The 19,291-nt window shown below is 35.0% G+C and overlaps 1 protein-coding gene across 5 annotated transcripts; it reads right to left on the reverse strand.

The window, feature by feature from the left end:
• Positions 1-4,299: 4,299 nt before the first annotated feature.
• LOC112522567 (WD repeat-containing protein 26 homolog) lies at positions 4,300-15,158 on the reverse strand. 5 transcript variants are annotated; one of them, XM_025131771.1, is made up of 6 exons: positions 14,983-15,158; positions 13,160-13,297; positions 10,102-10,994; positions 7,250-7,351; positions 5,885-6,511; positions 4,300-4,680 (listed from the first exon to the last, which is right to left on the reverse strand). In XM_025131771.1, exons 3-6 carry the CDS (start codon positions 10,894-10,896, stop codon positions 4,477-4,479), a joined length of 1,728 nt encoding a protein of 575 aa, XP_024987539.1. In that variant the 5' UTR covers positions 10,897-10,994; positions 13,160-13,297; positions 14,983-15,158; the 3' UTR covers positions 4,300-4,476. The 5 variants fall into 5 exon arrangements, with proteins under 5 accessions (XP_024987539.1, XP_024987541.1, XP_024987540.1 ...); XM_025131773.1 differs by having other exon boundaries at positions 13,160-13,277; positions 14,983-15,152; XM_025131772.1 differs by having other exon boundaries at positions 14,170-15,152.
• Positions 15,159-19,291: the final 4,133 nt, after the last annotated feature.

The following is a 19,291-nucleotide window of genomic DNA, read 5'->3' on the forward strand; positions in this document are numbered from 1 at the left end:
AGAGGGAATGAAGTTTAGGAAAAATTGGGCCTTAAAAGATGTTCCAAGAGGCTTCCCGCTACCTAAGTCACATGGCTAATCGCACGTGTAGAAAAATTCAAAATTTCAGAATAGAAAGTGCGTGACTTGACCACCGCTTGAAGTGACGAAACAAGTGGCCCTACTTTCTATTTGCTCCCTAAACACCCATATCTCTACCAAAACTCTCTCGCACCAAATGTTTTCATGGTACAATCAATTCCACTTACTGAAGACCTCAAAAAGCTCATAAAAAGAAACGTCAATCCCAAAATGTTATATCCACAAAAATCCGAGTGTTACACACATAGACAATAGGAAATACTTGAACAGTTGTCTCAATTGAACCAACCAAATCTATTGACTGTAGTATGTACTAACACTCTAAACTAATTTGAATCAGGACATAAATGAAACTCTGAACTGATTTGGACATTTGGTTTTTCATTGTTTACCAAATCACATTTTAGAAAGCAAACCTTTTCATTATAATGGAAAAAGACAAAACCTTACAAAAAGAAAACAACTTTTTGATATAATTCTAAATTATTTGAAAACTTTATCAAAATTTAAACTAAAACAAGAAAATTTTAGACAAAGAAAAAAACCATTTGACGCAATACCAAAGTATTTGAATTCCTTCAAAATTCAATCTTGTGCATGTTCTACAACATATAATTTGATATCTTTTTTTCGGTGCAATTATAATAATTATATGGACAAATTGCATGAGAAAAATAACATACTTTAACTTGATTCCTATTTTGAATAACATAATTTCAAAACTTTCATTTTAGTATCTAAGATGTAAAATTTTAAACATTTAAGTACCCGGTTTAAAACTTTACATCTTAAATACCAAAATGAAAGTTATGAAAATACGTTACTCAAGATAGGAATCAAGTTAAAGTAAGCTATTTTTTATGCAATTTATCCTAATTATATAGAAAATAAAATAAAACATAAAATATATTGGATTATTAGACTTTGCTATATCAAACATCAAACACAACAAAATTGTCAAATCAAAGAAATAAATAAATAATTTTATGAACTTGCATTTATTTTACATATCTTAATGTGAAAACATGATTTTCTTAACATCAATGAGTAAAATAATATTCCTAAGTTTTGAATTTTCTTAAACTTTTTCTTTCTTGCATTCACATCCAAAATATGTTGTTATATATATATATATATATATATATATATATATATATATATATAGGGTTGGTTTCACGTGAGACCAAACGTTTTTCGTGAGACCCGTAAAACCCATTTATGTTCATTGATCAACTTTATAAGTTAATGATCTAACGGTCTAAATTGCACGGTGGCAATTTGGCAATTATTAAGAAATCTTGTGGCGTTTATGAATGTTTAGATTGTCAGATTATAGATATAATCTAAGGGTTGAGAATTGGTCTTACGGGTCTCACGAAAAACCTTTAGTCTCATATGATCTCAAGTCTCTCTCTCTCTCTCTCTCTCTCTCTATATATATATATATATATATATTTTCTCATCAATCTAGATATCAAACCCGTTATGCAAACCGACTAATTACAAAACAACCATCCGATGTTGTTACATCATTTGATGCCAATATCAAAATTCTTCCTAAATTACAGAAGACATTCTATCTTATCATTATTATATCATTCACACTACAACTGAGTTTTAGATAATCCAAGATAAAATCATGATAGAAAATTATTAAAATATGCATTTCCCTTTATTCATCAAAACCAAATGGGTTTAGGTGGAACTGATTTGATCTAATCATCCAATAATTGTTAGATTTTGTCATCCGATCCAATGTAAGACGATGAATGATTGAATTGGATCAGATCAATTCCATCAAGCAGATATTACTATTGGTTGTCTATTGGATCAAACTGAATCCATCTAATATTTTGAAACAATTTTCAACCAATTAGTCATATATTTTTTTAAGTTAATAGAAACCATTACTAACAAATGTCAACTAAAAATATAGTAAAATATTAATAATTATATATATTTATTAATTAGATGGTGATCGGATGATAATTAGATGAGTAACTGGATAGATTCGATTTTCTTGGATTCTGGACTAGCATCCAAGAACCGACCGATCATTTTGGATGATGAAATTTTATATCCAATCCCATTACAATTGAATATCTGATTATGGTCCATCGGTTCTAGTTAGATCAGTCAGTTCATATTGAATCAGATGACCTTCTTCACACCCTTGTATGTTAGTTTAATCGTTTCCCCGTTGGAATGGTTTAAATCCCGAAGAAGTTTTTGACAATCTAATATTTAGCTTGAACCGCGACGCTAATGTTAATAGACGAACAATACAAAATACCAATAATTCATCACCGATGGAATTTAAAATTCACAATTATTTTAAAATTATTAAATAGTTTTAAATATGTTGTCCGATTACTATTTCATTCTAATTGTATCGTCAAACGTGAGACACCAAGTATTTATTATGTGCTGACCCGCATAAAAGTCGCACACGTAATAGAGGGTTGGGGCTGCCCAACGAGTTACGACCATTTCATCCAACTAATATATAACCGAGTCTTTAAACGTAACGGTGGTTTGAGAAACGGTCGTTACGACCATCTTCCTTTGTCTTTATGCCTCCAATCAATTTCCACATTCACATTAAGCCCTCTTGGAAAGCTCCGTTCAAAAGCAAGAACAAGAAACTGTATATCGATCTTTCCAAAGAAAAAAGTCTTCAATGGGGAAGAAAATGAGCAAAGCTTCTATCAAATTCTCCAACAACTATAACCAAAAGAAGAGCCACCGCCGCCACTGGCACCACCAGAACCACCACCGCCACCACCAGCTCAACACCTTGAGGCCCAGGGTTTACATCACTAGATCATCAGGCTTCAAGACCCTAGTTCAAGAACTGACTGGATATGATCATACCGCCGCCAACCCACCCGTTCTTTCCGCCATCCCTCCGCCACCACCAGAAGCAAGAAGCCCTGGTTTACAGATTAACTGCAATGATCAACATACTGATAACAACGATCACGACTGCAACAGTCACGATAACATGTTGTCCTTTGATGATCTGGATTCACATTGGTTAGCGCCTCCTGATAACACCAATCGTTTATCTGACGAGTTACTAGGCTCGCAGCAGCAGCCACCATCGTTTGTGCCAAAAACCGCCAATCAGGTCGGTCTTTCGCAGGATATGAATATGGAGTCGTGGCTTCTTGAAATTGGTCCATCTGCTTATATGCTTGATTGAGCGTATGTTTCTACGAATATGTATGATGTATCGTATGATCATGTAAATGTTCCGTAATTTGGACATATGTTGGTGTACATCCGTATTGTATGTCGTTCGTTGTTGTAGATTGTTTCATTAAACCTCTTTTTTACGTTATTGATCAACTGTAGGATTCAAATCAACTGTCGTTGGTGGTGAATAAGGACAAGCGTTTTTACATTTCAAATATGTTTTCAGCTTTATAACAACAGGGGTCAAGGGAGTTGCACCCCTTGTGGTGGTCCTGCTATATAGTAGTGGCTGACACTTATTGGTGTGATCGGCACATGCTTTCAGTGGCACTGATCTATTGGTCACTCATGCTTATTAGTCACTGCTCACTTAGGGGTCGTTTACTAAACGCTTACCGGATAAGCACTTTAAGGCAAGAGTCACCACTTTAATCTACCTTATCGGGTCACATTATCGGTCATCAAAATGGATTGATGGTAAGTGTTTACTGGGTAAGTGTCATCACTCTCACTTACCGAGTAAGACTCTCGATCCTTGCTTTCCCTCCGGTAAGATTCTCGGTCCTTATTATGTTCATCTATCCGGTAAGGTAATTGAATCGGTAAGCGCTTACCAAGGTGAGTGTTTAGTATACGGAACCTTACTCTTTTAACTGCTTGCAATCGCTAGTAACTGCCGGTAACTGCCTACCTCTAAAAGAAGCTCTTGGTCTCGTTTTTACATAAGAACAGAACAAGATCTCTGTGTTTCAATCTCGTTTTCTGCCTAGTTTTTACATGAGAACATAACAAGATCTGTGTTTTATTCTCGTTTTCTGCCTAAAAACCAGAGGGAATTTGGATTATCCTCAAGTAAATTTCGTGAAACCGAGGTGGTAATAGGTTCGGAAAGTGTTTTCTACAAGTCAGATTTTATTGATTTATCACCCAAACCCAAATTCCCGAACCAACATTGGAGCTGCTAGACTCGAACCCTAGCCAGTTTGTGCCCGTATACAACCCCAGAATGAACTATGGGGCTTCAGAAAATAATGGAAATCAAATTAATCAAGCAGTAAGTAAGCATTTCACATTGTCATTATAAATATCTAGTTGGCAAGGAAAGGAAGCAAAGGTATCTACATGAACCCAACAGCAAGAAAAGAAACAATTAATCTGTGAATTCTTGGTACCTTTCTTATGAGTAGTAAGGCTGCTTTAATTTGCTCCATTACAATGAGGAATGCAACTGTTGGATTTGGTGTCGACGTGATTTAGTCCCCAAATGCGTATTGTACGGTCATCACTAGCCGAGGCCAGCATATGTGGGTTCGTTGGGTTCCAGCTGACACAGTTCACAGCACCAGAATGGCCTCCCAATGTTTCTATCAGCTCTCCTGATCCTCTGTGCCATATGTAAATCTACAGAAATTGGTTATTATCCATCTTTTAGTTAATAAAGAGAAGTGGCTTACAAGTCGATCATCGGCCAACCAAAATTGTTAACAAATGTTTCATGCTCGTGCATTTAAGAAAAGATATTACTCCCTCCATCCCAAATAAATATTCACAATGAAGAAGGCATACAGTTTTAGAAATGTGTACTTATTACATTTCTTTTAATTAATAGAGGGAGTAAAGAATTTCTCCGTCCCAAAGGTAGACTTGGAAAGTACGCAATTACTTTTGAAAGCGGACACTTATTTTGGGACAATACTAAAATAGAAATGTGGACGCTTATTTTGGAACGGAGGGAGTATCATCAAGATCCAGTACTTCCACAAATAAATCCTCCCTCCATCCCACAAAATTGCAAATTGACTTCTGACACATAGTTTAACATAGAGATGCACAACCCATGCTTTTTCAGGCCTGGGCCTTCCAAGCCTGTTTCCAGAGAGCAAAAGAAGGCCCAGGATTTTTTAGGCCTGGGCCGGGCCGGGCCGGGCTTTGGGGTTGAAAAGGACCCCAGTGGGCCTTTTCAGGTTGGGGCTTTTGGCTTTTCAGGCTTAACCGGGATTTCCCAAATCGGAGCTTTTCGGCCAAAAACTCAGCCTGATCGGGCTTTGAGGCCTGGCCCAGACCAGGATTTGGACTAACTAGGCCCAGGCTTCGGGCCTTGCCTTTTTTTCGCATCTCTAGTTTAACAAGTGCCTTTGACTAATAATCAAATGCCTAAAACGTCTTTTAAGAGAAAACTTGTGAACGAAAATCAATCTTACAAATTTTTGTAATGAATAAATGGAAAATTTTGGATTAGAATGTTACCAAAAAAAGAAGAAGCAAATGTCGCATTCTTTGGGACGGAAGGGGCACTACCTATTTGTAAAATTTCATACTCCCTCCGTCCCAAAATAAATGTCTACATTTCTATTTTTGTTTGTCTGAAAATAAGTGTCCACTTTCAAGAATAAGTGTTTATTTTCCAATTCTATCCTTAATTATCAGATTGAAAATTCTTAACTCTCTTATCATTAAGGATACAATTGTCATTTAGAATATTAAAAAATATATTGATTACACATTCCTAATACCGTGTGCCTTTTTCATTGTGAACATTTATTTTGGAACAGAGGGAGTGCTTCATTCACATTTTCAGATACCTAAATAGCACAACAAAATATACCTGTGAATCTTCACTGCCACTGGCAATAAACGCTTGCTGAAATCCACCAAAGCACGCTCTAACAATGAAGCGAGAACGTCTATGACCTCTATACTTGGAAACAAATCGAATATGGCCCTGAATACTCCAGAGGTGCAATTCTTCATTCACAAGACTAACCAGCAAGAACTTGTTGTCCCAAGATAACGTGAACGAAACTATCATTTGATCCTCTTTGATACATCTTTCCGTCCCTGATTCTCTGTCAAGAATAACTATCATATTTTCCTTACAAATTGTAATCAATTTCCCATCACTAGTCGTTTGCAAGTCCGAGATCCTAAGAGTCTTTTGTCCCTTTAAACAATCCATCTCTTTTCCATCCAAATCCCACATCATTATGCTTTTATCAGTCAATCCCGAAAAGATCCATTTCCCATCTGGAGACCAGCTACAAGAAATAGAACCAATGAGACCCTTCTCGTAAACCTGAAGGCATTCACCGGACGAAATATCCCAACGCCTGATAACTTCCTCTGCACCACATGTGAGGATCTGATCATCACCCGGGCTCCATGAAACACATGATACCGGTTTTTGGTGGCCGATTAATCTATGCTTTAAAGAGACTCTACCCTCCAAATTAACCTTTAAGAAACAAAATCAAGAAACTCATAATAGGAACATAAAAAGAATCATGGACAAAAAGAGTGAATCATAGAAGAAATTGGAAACACATGGCTCCCAGCGGACTATATCATAAGGGAAAATCTATAACCATCAACTTATCATAAAACTTACCACATTTCTTTCATGTAGAAAAAATGCGTTAATAAACAGTCTCTTTCCTTGTATTTAAACTCTCTCTGAAAAAGTAGAAAAATGGAAGATTTTGTTGTAACATTGGTCGTTGCAACATATTTTACAAAAGCAATGGCCATTGGAACTTAGCAAAACTATCTGGAACCAACTTTTAACTACAGAAATGGAAGAACAATGTTTTAACTCGATAAAGTTGCACTCTTTTGAGCTTATCTGATCTGGTTACTATCAAGTAAAAATCTATGACAACCACCAATGTTACCATCAACCTCACCAATTTTCCCTCATCGAGAGATGATTTAATTAACAGGAAAGCGAATGTTAATTACCTCACACTTTCATTCTATAGAAAGAAATTAGGGTGATTTTGGTGATGACTTTTGGTGGTTGAGATTTGGCCTAGTATCAATCAGTAGCACTTCTATAGGTCATATCAGTATTTCCTTAAACACAACGAACTCTTTGCTGGTAAAAGTACGTATGGATGCTGAAGAGATAATAAAAGTAAGCTTACCAGTAATAATGAATCAAACAAAATGTTAACAGAGGAAAAGAAACTGTCACCTCCCATATAATTGCAGAATGATCACTGGATGACGACGCCAAGTATTTCCCATTTTTAGAATACTGCAAGTACCAAACTTCATCGTGGTGGTCTGGCAGAATCTGCAATGATATCAAGCAAAGAAAAATAATCAGTATTCATAAACCAAGAAACCATATTGACACACAATCAATCCTATATATGCATGTTTTAAGAAAATCAACAATAAAAGGCAAGAACTTTGAAAGAAGTCAATGAAACAAACTTAGAATGAGTTTTTATTTAACAAAATACTTTTCTTTTCTCCTGTTTTAACTACTAAACCAAACAAATCACAACTTTTTCCGGAAAGAAGACAAAAAGAATGACGATTTTGGAACTATGCTGTTATATCGGTCATAATACAAAATATCGGTCAGGACCGATATTCGATATATCGGTTATATCGGCGATATATCGGTGATATATCGGTCCAAAATAGCGGTTAACAAAATATTTCTTAGAATTATATATATAATATTCATTAATTAGAGTTTAGAAATATAGTTTCAAAATTAAAACATCACATCATCTAAAATGTTCAAAAACGAGCTAATCGCAAGCAATAGGTTCGGCATCCGAGAAAAGAAGCCAAACCGTGACTCCGTGAGAAGTCTGAAGTTGTGAGAAGTCTGAAGTCGTGATTCGTGAAGTGAACTAGGTGTCTGTGATGTGTGAAGTCGTAACTCGTAAAGATGAAAAGAAAGGAAGAAGACCGTTGGAAGGCAGACTATTAATTTCAGACCTAATAATATATGTTACCAAGCCCAAAAAACTAAGCCCATGAAATAACAAAAGCCCAAATAATTGAACCCTAAAAATCGATATATCGGTCCAATATATACATCAAAATATCGCTAAATATCGGGAAAAATCGGAAAATATCGCCGATAATATCGGGGACGATATTTTGACCGATATTTATGCAGCGATATTTTGCCTAGGTCCGATATCCGATATATCGCCGATATATTGACGATATATCGCGATATTAACAGCATAGCTTTGGAATCAACATCACCAAGTGGTTCTTGGCCCAACTGCCCAACATTACCAAGAAGGCCTCAGAGATGAAATGAGACGTGAGAGGTTTAAGTGTGATAGAGCCTAGATACATGTTTGCTGAAAAGAAGTAATAAAAAGAATACTTTGTTACTCCTTCGAAAGCGATCTCTCTAAACCTATAGCAGTAGCAGATTCTAATTTGTTACTCCCTCACACTTTGTCATCATACCCCATATTAATGGAAGTCATCAAGGTCAGCTACGCAGGTGGCCAACAATTTGAGACCCAACCTACTGTTGCAGGATTAGGCAGATCCAAGAGGCTGTGAAAGCCTGATTATCTATATTATTATGATGATAATTAGTTCATTGCTGATTATTTTAATTACATGTAGGATTATTATTAGGACAAGTGCGAGTGGTTATGTTTTTTACTTTTTATCATTATCTTTAAGATAATTAGTAGCTTTATCATTATTATAAAGTATAAACATTCATCATTATTATGATAAGTAACTATCTTCCCTGTTAGAATAATCTTGGTAAGCTTTATTATATATAGGCAGCAATTCCATTGTTAGGAATATATTCATTCCAGTTTTTTTCCTTAGAACTACCGATCATCTTTTTCTCTTCTACTTCTTGAAATAATCCAGCATGAAGTTCACTTATTCCAAGCCTAAAAATGCAGGTAATATTGGAACATTATATCAGCTGCATGCATGTCTCTGGAACCCAAATCATCCTTTCAAACTAGCAAGAAAAAAAAACATGTATTCTAGAATTCCCAACTTAAACCACTCGGGCATTAACATTAATACTAATGGGCCATTTACCAAATGCTAACCGGGTAAGGTTATACAGGGTTACTTACCTTACTGGGTGAGCACAGCAAGGACCAAGAATCTTACCCGGTAAGAGGCATGGCAAGGACGAAGAATCTTATCCGGTAAGTGAAGGTGGTGACTCTTACCTGGTTAGCGGTTACTGGGCACGAGATGGTTACCAATAATCTTACTATGCCATTTTGATAACTGAGAATCTTACCTGGTGAGGTAAGTGGTGACTCTTAGCCGGTAAGCGGTTACCCGGTTAGTATCAATAAACAGCCCCTAAAAACTGTATTAGTGACTAGAAGTAAATTCATTTGAGCATGCTTCCTTTGGGACATGTGAATTCTTTCTAGACACTATCAGAAACCACTTCCAGAGCCTACAATCCCACTAATTCAACTGCACATTACTGCATTCGCAATGCACCATACCCAACATCATCAGAACTTAAAGGCAATGTGGGCCAAAAGCTAGAGAGAAAAATAATCTTCCTAAGCTCAAAATTGAGCACAACATTTATACACCCAACCTCAAAACATATTTTTTAATCCTTCAAATCATTTTTATGACTCTATATAGAAAATTTACAGACTGCTAGGATGCTTCCTCTATTGCAAGTAGCTTTTATGCATCCTCCAAGATACAGGTAGGTGAGCTTAGAAAGGAATTCCAGGTAGAGACAACTTTAGAGATCGGGGGTTTGCTATTTCTGTTATATTTAGTTTCTGGGTCACTAGGCCTTGTTATTAAACATGATGATTGTTTAACATAGACTTTAGATGCCATCTTGTCCTAGTTTGGATATTGTTATCCCTAAATCCATGAATAACAACACACACACATAGAGAGAGAGAGAGAAGAAGACAGTGCCCAAGAAGACGTGCGTCATTATGGAATGATACATTATTTGTCAAGCTTATATGACTTGGAGAAGCTCACATAAACAAAAATATCAAGTGTTTTCACGTAAAATGAAAAAGAAAGAGATGCCCTGACCTGTACTGTTTCTGAAGGAATGTTATCTCTTCCACAACGATGATCAGTTAATAATGAAGTTTCCCCAACCAAAGAATTGTGAAACAAGCACGTGTCACGTTGCAAGTCAAGCGCTTGTTCTACTAATTGTAACAACCTTTTTTCTGGTATCATTACCGTTGGAGGAAATAACTTTTGTAAATCCTCAAGTAGCTCTGATCGAGGCTTCGGTTTGACCATTTCTTGACCAGATATTCCATCAATGACCCTGTGTGAAGGAGACAAAATGAGGGATGAAAGCTCACGGACTCTGAAGTTGTTTATAGAAAGAGGTGCTATCTCAGTCCTCAGTGTCTTCAAAGCATCCATTACCTTTTCTCCGTCCAGAAGTTCAAAAAATTTCTGCTGTAGTATTATAAAGCATGCCAACTTAATTATAGTTTCATCCACTATGCCAATTTTATGCAAAGAAGCTAAACTTTCGTCCCAACTGCCATCAAGAATTTGTTGGATGAATACAGTAACTACAGATGAATGAAAAGGTATTCCCGACTCCTCTTCGAGATAAGCCCCAGTTTTACTATACCCAAGAGAATACAATGCTTCAGCTATGATTCGAACGAATTCCACTTTCTTAACTCCTTTTGAACTAATCACTTCATCATCCCCTTGCGAGGCTAGGGGCCGAGCCATTGAAGCACTTAATGAGCAACTTGAAGGTTCTTTTAGACACTCACCGTTTGAAAGACCTCTTAGTTCTCTAGAGGATGCTTTCACACGTTTTGAGGGTGGTTCGTCATCCTCTACACCTCCCATGAAATGTGCAATCAGCCCATATATAACCACAATAAGAAGTCAGAGGAGGATGCACGGAAAGATTTTTCAAGTACCTCCAACAAATCACAAATAACTTCCTACATAGAGAAATGAAGAACAACTCAAGTAACATATCTAAATAAGTTTACAAAAAATGGTGGTAAAAAGTTAACAAGGATACAAACAGATATAACTGAAACTATGTTTTCTCTATTTACTTACATATATACACAAAATAGTTGTATAGTTATCGAGATAGAAGCTATGCTCCAACACAACAAGTCTTAGAAAAAACCTCAAGTTGTTCTTCAAAAACAGAATACATGCTTTACCAAAAGACATGCCTACTCAAGCTAGCAGATGTCCAGACCTATGTACGCGCATCACTTGCATGGTAGGAAAAACCCAAAACAAATGACAACTAGATTCATATATCAAGATAAATCAATTGAACATTGAGATACATGGCGCCATGGCGGCCTTTAGACCTTTCCGAGAACATGACCTATGATAGGAGTTCTTGGAATCATAGAACTAGGTCACTAGGGTAGCGGATTTTGGTAGGGACAAGTAGCTAATGTAGATGTGGAGAGGGTCAGGGCCAACATGTAGCAATCCCTTAGAAGAAAGAGATATTGTCCTAGTGGTTGTCAGTTTTGCATTTCACGTGGTTAGTGTTCCCTTGCTTATTTCAACTTATTTCCCTACTGCCTTCATTGTTTATTGTACTTGATGTTTGTTTGTACGCACTCTTTTGTTATTTTTTCATTTGTCTCATGCTCTCTTGTTTCTTTTTAGAATTTGAATTGCAAGCCAAAAGTCTTCACAGAAAAACCCTCTCTACGACTCTATCCCTTTAGGTAAAAAAAAGGTCGCAACATCTCCCTCCCCCGGTCCCAAAAATCCTACCTCCGAGTGGGACAAACTGCATATGTATGGTTTGGTTTATTGAGCCACATCCAAAAACTCAATATAAAATCAAATAACAAGTTTCCACCTTTTCAGTTATTATAGAGTAAATCTATGGGGCAACCAAACTTACCGTCAAACTCACCAGTTTTTCCTTCCTGAAAGAATGACAACGTGATCATAAAGCGAGAGAATGTGCATCCACTCACATATTTTCTATAAAATGAAATCGTAGCAAGTTTTATGGGAGCTATAGGTTTCTCCTTTGTTAAAAGTAATCTCGGTGTATTTGGCATCAAGAACCAAGTGACTAGAGAAATAAGGCAACTGGCTACTCATAACAACTCATAGAAATAGCCCTCTCTAAAAAGGGATGGATGGACAATAAAAGTTGATTCATTGTTTTTAGTGTATACTTGTCACTCCAGTTCTAAAAGAAATACCAATACTCCTTTTATTCAAAAAGGAGAGCTATATTAAATAAGAATCTTAGACATGATACTTCTATATGAAAAATTGATTTGGATTTTGTTGCACACTTAACACCAATTGCAGTACCACAATGTGAAGCTGTAGCTTTTAAGACAGAGATAGTATATCTTAATTGATGTAAAAATGTGTTCATTACAAGCTAAACTTGATGAGGGCCTTTTTTACCAAGTAAACATCTATATTTTGCTATTTCTACTGCTTGCTACAGTTTTCAAGAATTGTTTTACTTATTTGGAAACAACAGTTCTGATTCTTTCTCCTCTTCTAGTTTATAGCTTCTAATGGAGTCTATGATTTTGTATACCGAACAAACAAACAAAAAGGCAAATCAACCACCTGATCCTAGGTGGATGTTGTATTTGAAAGAAGATCAGGTGGCACTCTGGTATATCTTGCATATGTAATAGAAAATAATAGGTTGCATTGTAACCTTCAAGAAATGTAAATGACTACAACTACAAGACACAACAATCTAAACGTGCCCCTTCAATATACAGATTACGGGTGGGGGTGAAAAATAAAGAAATTATAAACATAATGTTAAACCGGATAATTAGCAAGTTGTTATTAGCGGCTCAAACCTCCCCACGAACACTTCCTTGGTTAAACATCGACCTTAAATTTACACATTTTCTTTCAGGCACAGTACACACAAGAATAAGATAACTCTCTTATATGACATAAAGCAGTCACATTATCCAAAAAAAATTATAGAACGTGCTTATATCCAACAAATAGAAAACAGTGTCTGTTCCTACCATCGAGTAATAAGGTCATTTCAAAATCCAGCAGAAATTACCAATCAAAGACTCTGTCATCAAGATCATTTCAAGTAATGCATAAGATGTGTTAGACACAATACCTGTCTGTTGGAACTTCAGGTCTAGTGAATCAGATACTCTCAAGCAAACTCTGTTCTTCTGCTTATCAGACGCGGCAACTTTTTCCTTCTTGGTGCTCTCGGGAATAGATTGATGTAGCTGAACGCATCTCAAAAAAGCTAAAAGGTTGCATTTAGTTGTAAAATGACAAAAATTAAGAAATCTTAAGGTATAAACTATGAAAGATGTTTGCTAAAATACAATTCTTACTCCTTACTGGTTGTCTTGATCTTTGTCAAAATATGTGAACCAATTGAGAAACTAAATGTGAAAATTTATTAAACGTTATCCGAAGAATAGAGTATTTAATAGTAACCAAGGTGATTTCAGCCATTGCTATTCATTTTATATGCATAACCTTGAGAAGGGCTTAAACCTGGCATCTTGACAGAGGAAGGGACTTTGTTATGTAGGGCGGGTAAGGTATTTTTATGCTGACCAAGCAACCGAATAAATGGGTATGATCGACGTTTCTAGTGTGTGCACAGAAATTGAAACTGAAATTGGTACAGTAAAGAATGCTCTTTGGGGTCTCTCTTTCTATCTGTCAGGACAAACAAGTAGGAAGGGATTGTTTGCTAGAAAAAGGATCTCCTTATTACTCTGAGAAGTAATCGTTGGTTTGACCAACCAGCAGTGTGGGAAAATATACCTTCTTTCTTTTCTAGCAACCATTATTCAGTAAAAAAGTTCTGTCGATTTTATATTTAGTCCCATGTTGCTCCACCTGTTTTTGGTGGAACAAAAATTATCAAGTTTTGTCCCATGAAATTTAAAAATAGTCCCATCTTGTCCTATGTATTTTTTGTCTATGGCATGCCAAACATGGGACTACTTTCTTTTGTCCCGTCCCATCCCATGTAATCTGCATACCAAACGCACCTTAACAGGTTTAGGTATTTGATTATTTGTCAAAGACTCTCATTAAACTAAGTGTCAAGTCTAGCATTGCACTTCTTTAAGGAGGAAGTAGTTAATAACTACACGGTACCTGCTGCAAATAAACTTCATACATGAAATAGACTCCATAACAATGAGGAACTGAAATGCATATGCATAAGCCAGCCATCCCAGCGCATCTCTAATAATATTGGAAGAACTGAAGACATTCAAGTTGAAATGAAAAATAAAAAGCCAAAAGGGTATCATTTTGTTGCAAGCAGGACCAAGATCCTACATCTAGCTCAATTAGACAGTAGATTAAACAGTTATATTACTTCCTCGGTCCCCATAGATCAAAACAAATCCATTCTTGGGATGTCACTTCTTATTGCAACTCATCTCTTTCGTGAACTTGCAAGCTAAATGTTGATTGGCCCAATTGTCATCACTAAAGGTTTGCGCCGTTCAATTTGATCACAGAATCTGCAACTTTTTCCCCTATTTCATCTTAATATAAAAAGGTAGTATGTTCTATGCTAATTTCAAAGGAAGTCTCTTGTCAAACTTTCAAATTTATTCCAAGTTTTCAACTCCAAAAGATTCAAGAACAAGAATCTAAAGGTTGATCGATCATGAAACCCTTTAAAACCAACACATGGAAATGTATCACATTTAAATTTAAAAAGCTAGTACATCCAACTTACTGTGATTCAAATTGACTTCTAGAACACTCTAAAAATGAAGTTTCCACAAATGTTCATGACGAAACAATATGCACACCATATCAATCAACCAATTCATGTCGGAACATACCATAAAGAATACACAATAGATCTAGGTTTCGTAATCGCAAGTTGGGTGTATCAGAAAGAAAACTAAAATGGGCAACAAGATGGAAATCAAAAGAGGCGATGATCGATACCTGTCAGTGGGAGAAGAAAACCCTTGTGGTCGCTGTTGTTCTACACCGGCGAATTTAGGATTTCAATCGAAATTCCACATTTGAGTTCGGTTTCATAAAGATTGAAGCTGGGGGTAACTTCTAGGCTCATCGGTATATACAGACATTGATAAACCAATTTGACAAAAGAAATTTACAATTCGGCCATCATATCCAATATATACATACACAATTTGATGAGATACTGATAAAGAACAATGACGTATCTTTTATGTATCTTTCTGTATAAATATTTAGCCGATAAGGGCAAATGGCAGAATTGGTTTCTTTGAGACAGGTATGTATAAAAACATATTGTGAATGTTTGTTTTTGTATTTTTATAGTGTTTTTTTTGTAAAAGTTCGGTATTTTTTATACATAAACAGTATTTGTTGTGAAAGTTCAATGTTAATTAATAATCTCACGAAAATAGGTGAATCTCATAAATCATATAACTCTAGAATCATGTGAAATGTCTTCCCATCTAGTTAAAACAAAAGCATATATCATATTAAGATCACAGTTTATTGTTGCATCAGATGATGTTGGCTCTATGACCTCTCTTTGATGAAAACATTTACGAAGAGTCTGCATTAAATGTTGAAATTTCATTTTAATCATTCTAATGACCAATAATTGTCATCTTCCTCTTCGACGCTTGTATGTCCACTTGCTTGGAACAGATTATTTGTTTAAAATTGTTGTATGTCATTATAAAGGCATCACGAGATGAACACATCAATTAATGACACTGTGTTTTGTGTATCAAATTAACCTAACAATTTTCATGTTGTGTGTGTTCAGTCAAAACCGAAGCATGATCTCTACCCTTTCTATTATTCTTGAAACTTTTTGTATATAATACCAATATATGATAACCACATTTAGAATAAAGTCTTTTTGACCCATGTATAACTTGCAAGTCTAGAAATACAAAAAAAAAACCATCATAAACACATACATAACATCAATTTAAACAACCAGTATTAAAAAATGACATTGTTCATGACCAGAACCATTATAAAATTATAATAGAGTGTTGGTCCTTGTGGTATGTTAAAAGTTTTAACATCCATGTACTCCTTTAATTATGTATATGGTTTTTATGATATCAATTTCTTATCATCATGGTCGTTATTAGGGGTGAGCATAGGCGGGTACCCGTCCTTTTTGACAGGAACCGAAACCGGCGGTTCTTGAGATATTGGAACCGAAACCGGCGGTTCTTGAGATATTGGAACCAAAACCGGAACCGGTTAGAGCGGTTCTTAAATTTTTGGAACCGGAACCGCCGGGAACCGGTTTCGGTTCCTGGTACCCGCTTCCTAAAATATTAAAATTTTGTTATTTAGAAATAAAAAATAAAATATTGCCAAAACACTAAATAAATAAGCAAGAATACAAATTATACAGAATAATGGTTACAAATATTGATTAACGATTACAAACCATAATAGACTAATAGAAAATGTTCAAAGTTTAACGATTACATATTATAATAGTAATTGTTCAAAGTTTAACGATTACATACTATGAATCCAAGTGAACACACAATTTGAAAAAATACGAATCATTGTATATGAAGAATTTAGATGAAGATTGAAGATGACGACGTGCTTTTAAGATGTAAACCTAATATAAATTTGGTATTAAAAAATAATTATTATTTTTTTATTGAAAAATATCGGGTACCCGGCGGGTAACGGTTCCGAAAAATTGAGAACCGGAACCATTCTCAATCGGTTCCGTATTTTAGGAACCGAAACCGGAACCACTCATATCGGTTCCGTTTCTGGAACCGGCGGCTCCGGTTCTATAGCCGGGTACCCGGTTCCGCTGCTCACCCCTAGTCGTTATAGCTGACAAAGTTAATGAAAATTCATTAACTTATGGGTTGATTAAGTGTTTAGAACATCTTATCAGGTAAGTAGTGTTGACCGGGTTAAGAGATAATATTGTTTAACCGAGATGTTGACCCGGTAAGAGGGAGGGTTACTTACTTGGTCAGAGCATCGTATCTGATCATTCTTTTGCCCAAATTTTTTTTTTACTAAACAGCCCCTTAGGGGGCGTTTTTTACACTTATAATTTGTGTCTTATTCATACTAAAAAATATAAAAAAAAATATTATATACCATGTCTTTGTTATATTATATGGGGTTGGGTTCTGATGAGAAATAAAGTTTTAGTGAGAAGCGTAAAAATAGATGTCCACCATTTGATCAATCTTAATTAAATGTCAACACTTATGAGGTGTACTGAGATGCATCGGATTAATTTCCTTCTAAAGCGCAATTCATGGGTGGACATTAAATTAAAATTGATCAAGAGTTTAGATATCTTCTTATTCTTTTCAGCAGGTTTGTTCCTGATATTTTATAGGACTTGTGCGATATGTAAAAAAGGTCCCTTGATAAGTACGAAAATAATATCTAATACTATCATTTTTATCATTAGAAATAACATTAAATTCAATAAATAATAATAATTCATATAAAACCGTTTTAATAGAGTACTCCCAAAAGCAAAATTAATTACAAATTGTTTTTATAATAGTATCTACCATATTATTTTTACATAACATCGTCAATACATCCCATCATGAAAAACTACAAAACATAATCTAAATAATCTAAGAAACACACGGTTTGCATAAAAGGATATAAGAACAAGAGACAAGGGAATTCACTTCAGATCACAAAGTGTTATGCCTCTGTCCTCAACTACTTATTCGACATCACTAAAGGTTTTTTTGGTGTGAGTTTTGTCTTTGAGGAATACTTGTTCTTTGAGAACTTCACAATATATGTTAAGCGATCATTGAACAGGCTTAGAGATAATCGCTGAAACCGAACAAAAGTAGAACAAGGATATCTAACTAAGTATGTAGGGTCATCATCAAATCACTCAGAGAGTTTGAATCAACAAAAACATATAACATATACCTTTAATATATAGATTTACATTATTTGAGGTCACAATGTTGATTGTTTGGAGTAACACTCTATATCAATCAATATAAATCAGTTGGCTTTCCATCTCACTTTTAGGTTAATGTTTCTATTGTTACCGTTTTAGAATTTTTAAGGCTAAATACATTTTTTTGAAACCATCAATCTTGGAATAAAAAACCCATGTTGGTTATAACTTGAGATTATATTTTTGTTTTAGAGGTAGGAAAATGCTTAAGACTCATACACTCAATATTAGGTAATAAGAAGCCAATAATATATGAAAAGCCAATGGTAGTTTGAAACCTTAAATATAGATATAAGTTGGACCGTCTCATGTGATTGGTAATTTTTTTTTTCCAAATGTAGGAATTTTCTTAATTGATAACAAAAAATCTAGTATATTCTAATGTAAAAATAGAATTCATACGAATGGAATAATAATAAAAAATCAGTGGGGATGAACGATGGATAACATATTAAAGTTTTATAAACAGTTAGTTTTAGACTTTTGTATTAGATTAAAAAACTTGCAGAAGCACCAAGACGACCAATTAACTTTTTCATGAATTTCTTTTCCGTTTTAATAATTAATATATGTTTGAGTCTTATATCATACAAAATTCTTTTTGGATCCTATTAGGTACTAAAAAATTTGTATCTCTTTTATTTTCAATTTTTTTACTACTATTATGTACTATAAAATCCTGGGACCCTATTTATGGCAGGACAGGAATAACTCTACTTCTCACCATAACTTCTCTTCTCAGATGACCATTCGTCATATTATATTATTATATACAAACAAATATATGTATATATACACACACACATACAAGATGAGGTGAAGAATCATGCGAGAATGTGAGTTAACATGAGAAGCGTAAGAAGGGATCTGGTCCATTGATCACTTTTGATCTCTTGCCCACCCATGAAGTGCGTTTTCTTACGGAATTGATCTGGTGCATCTTATCTCGATGCATTTCATCCTAATCTGAAGATCCCTAATTATACCTTTCATTGGAACCCAATCTTACAAAACGAAACATATTCGCTCTATCTAGAATTAATTGATAACCATTATAAATTTTTTTTTAACTATATGTCTGTAGGAAAAGATGAAAACCCATATATGGAATTATTAAAGTGAGTATATGACTATTTAAAAGGTTGTTTGAAATCTTGTTCCTCTTTTCTGAATATTAGATAAAAAGAGCAACCATTAAAACAATTATAACTAATCTCATGCATTTTTAAATATTTAATTAAAGCATCTCACATGCAAAATATATATATATATATATATATATATATATTCATACGAGAATACCCCTGTTTT

This window comes from Cynara cardunculus (genome assembly GCF_001531365.2).
Source record: "Cynara cardunculus var. scolymus isolate 2C chromosome LG 12, CcrdV1, whole genome shotgun sequence".
In the NCBI taxonomy this organism is placed as follows: domain Eukaryota; kingdom Viridiplantae; phylum Streptophyta; class Magnoliopsida; order Asterales; family Asteraceae; genus Cynara; species Cynara cardunculus.

Bases quoted from the DNA above. Each gene is read 5' to 3' on its own strand.
- LOC112522567 (XM_025131771.1), bottom strand. From the start codon at position 10,896: ATGGGAGGTGTAGAGGATGACGAACCACCCTCAAAACGTGTGAAAGCA. The intron at 7,352-10,101 runs GTCAGGGCATCT...ATATCATTGCAG, and splicing joins TTCCTTCAGAAACAGTACAG to ATTCTGCCAGACCACCACGA. The intron at 6,512-7,249 runs GTGACAGTTTCT...TGTTTCTTAAAG, and splicing joins ATTCTGCAATTATATGGGAG to GTTAATTTGGAGGGTAGAGT.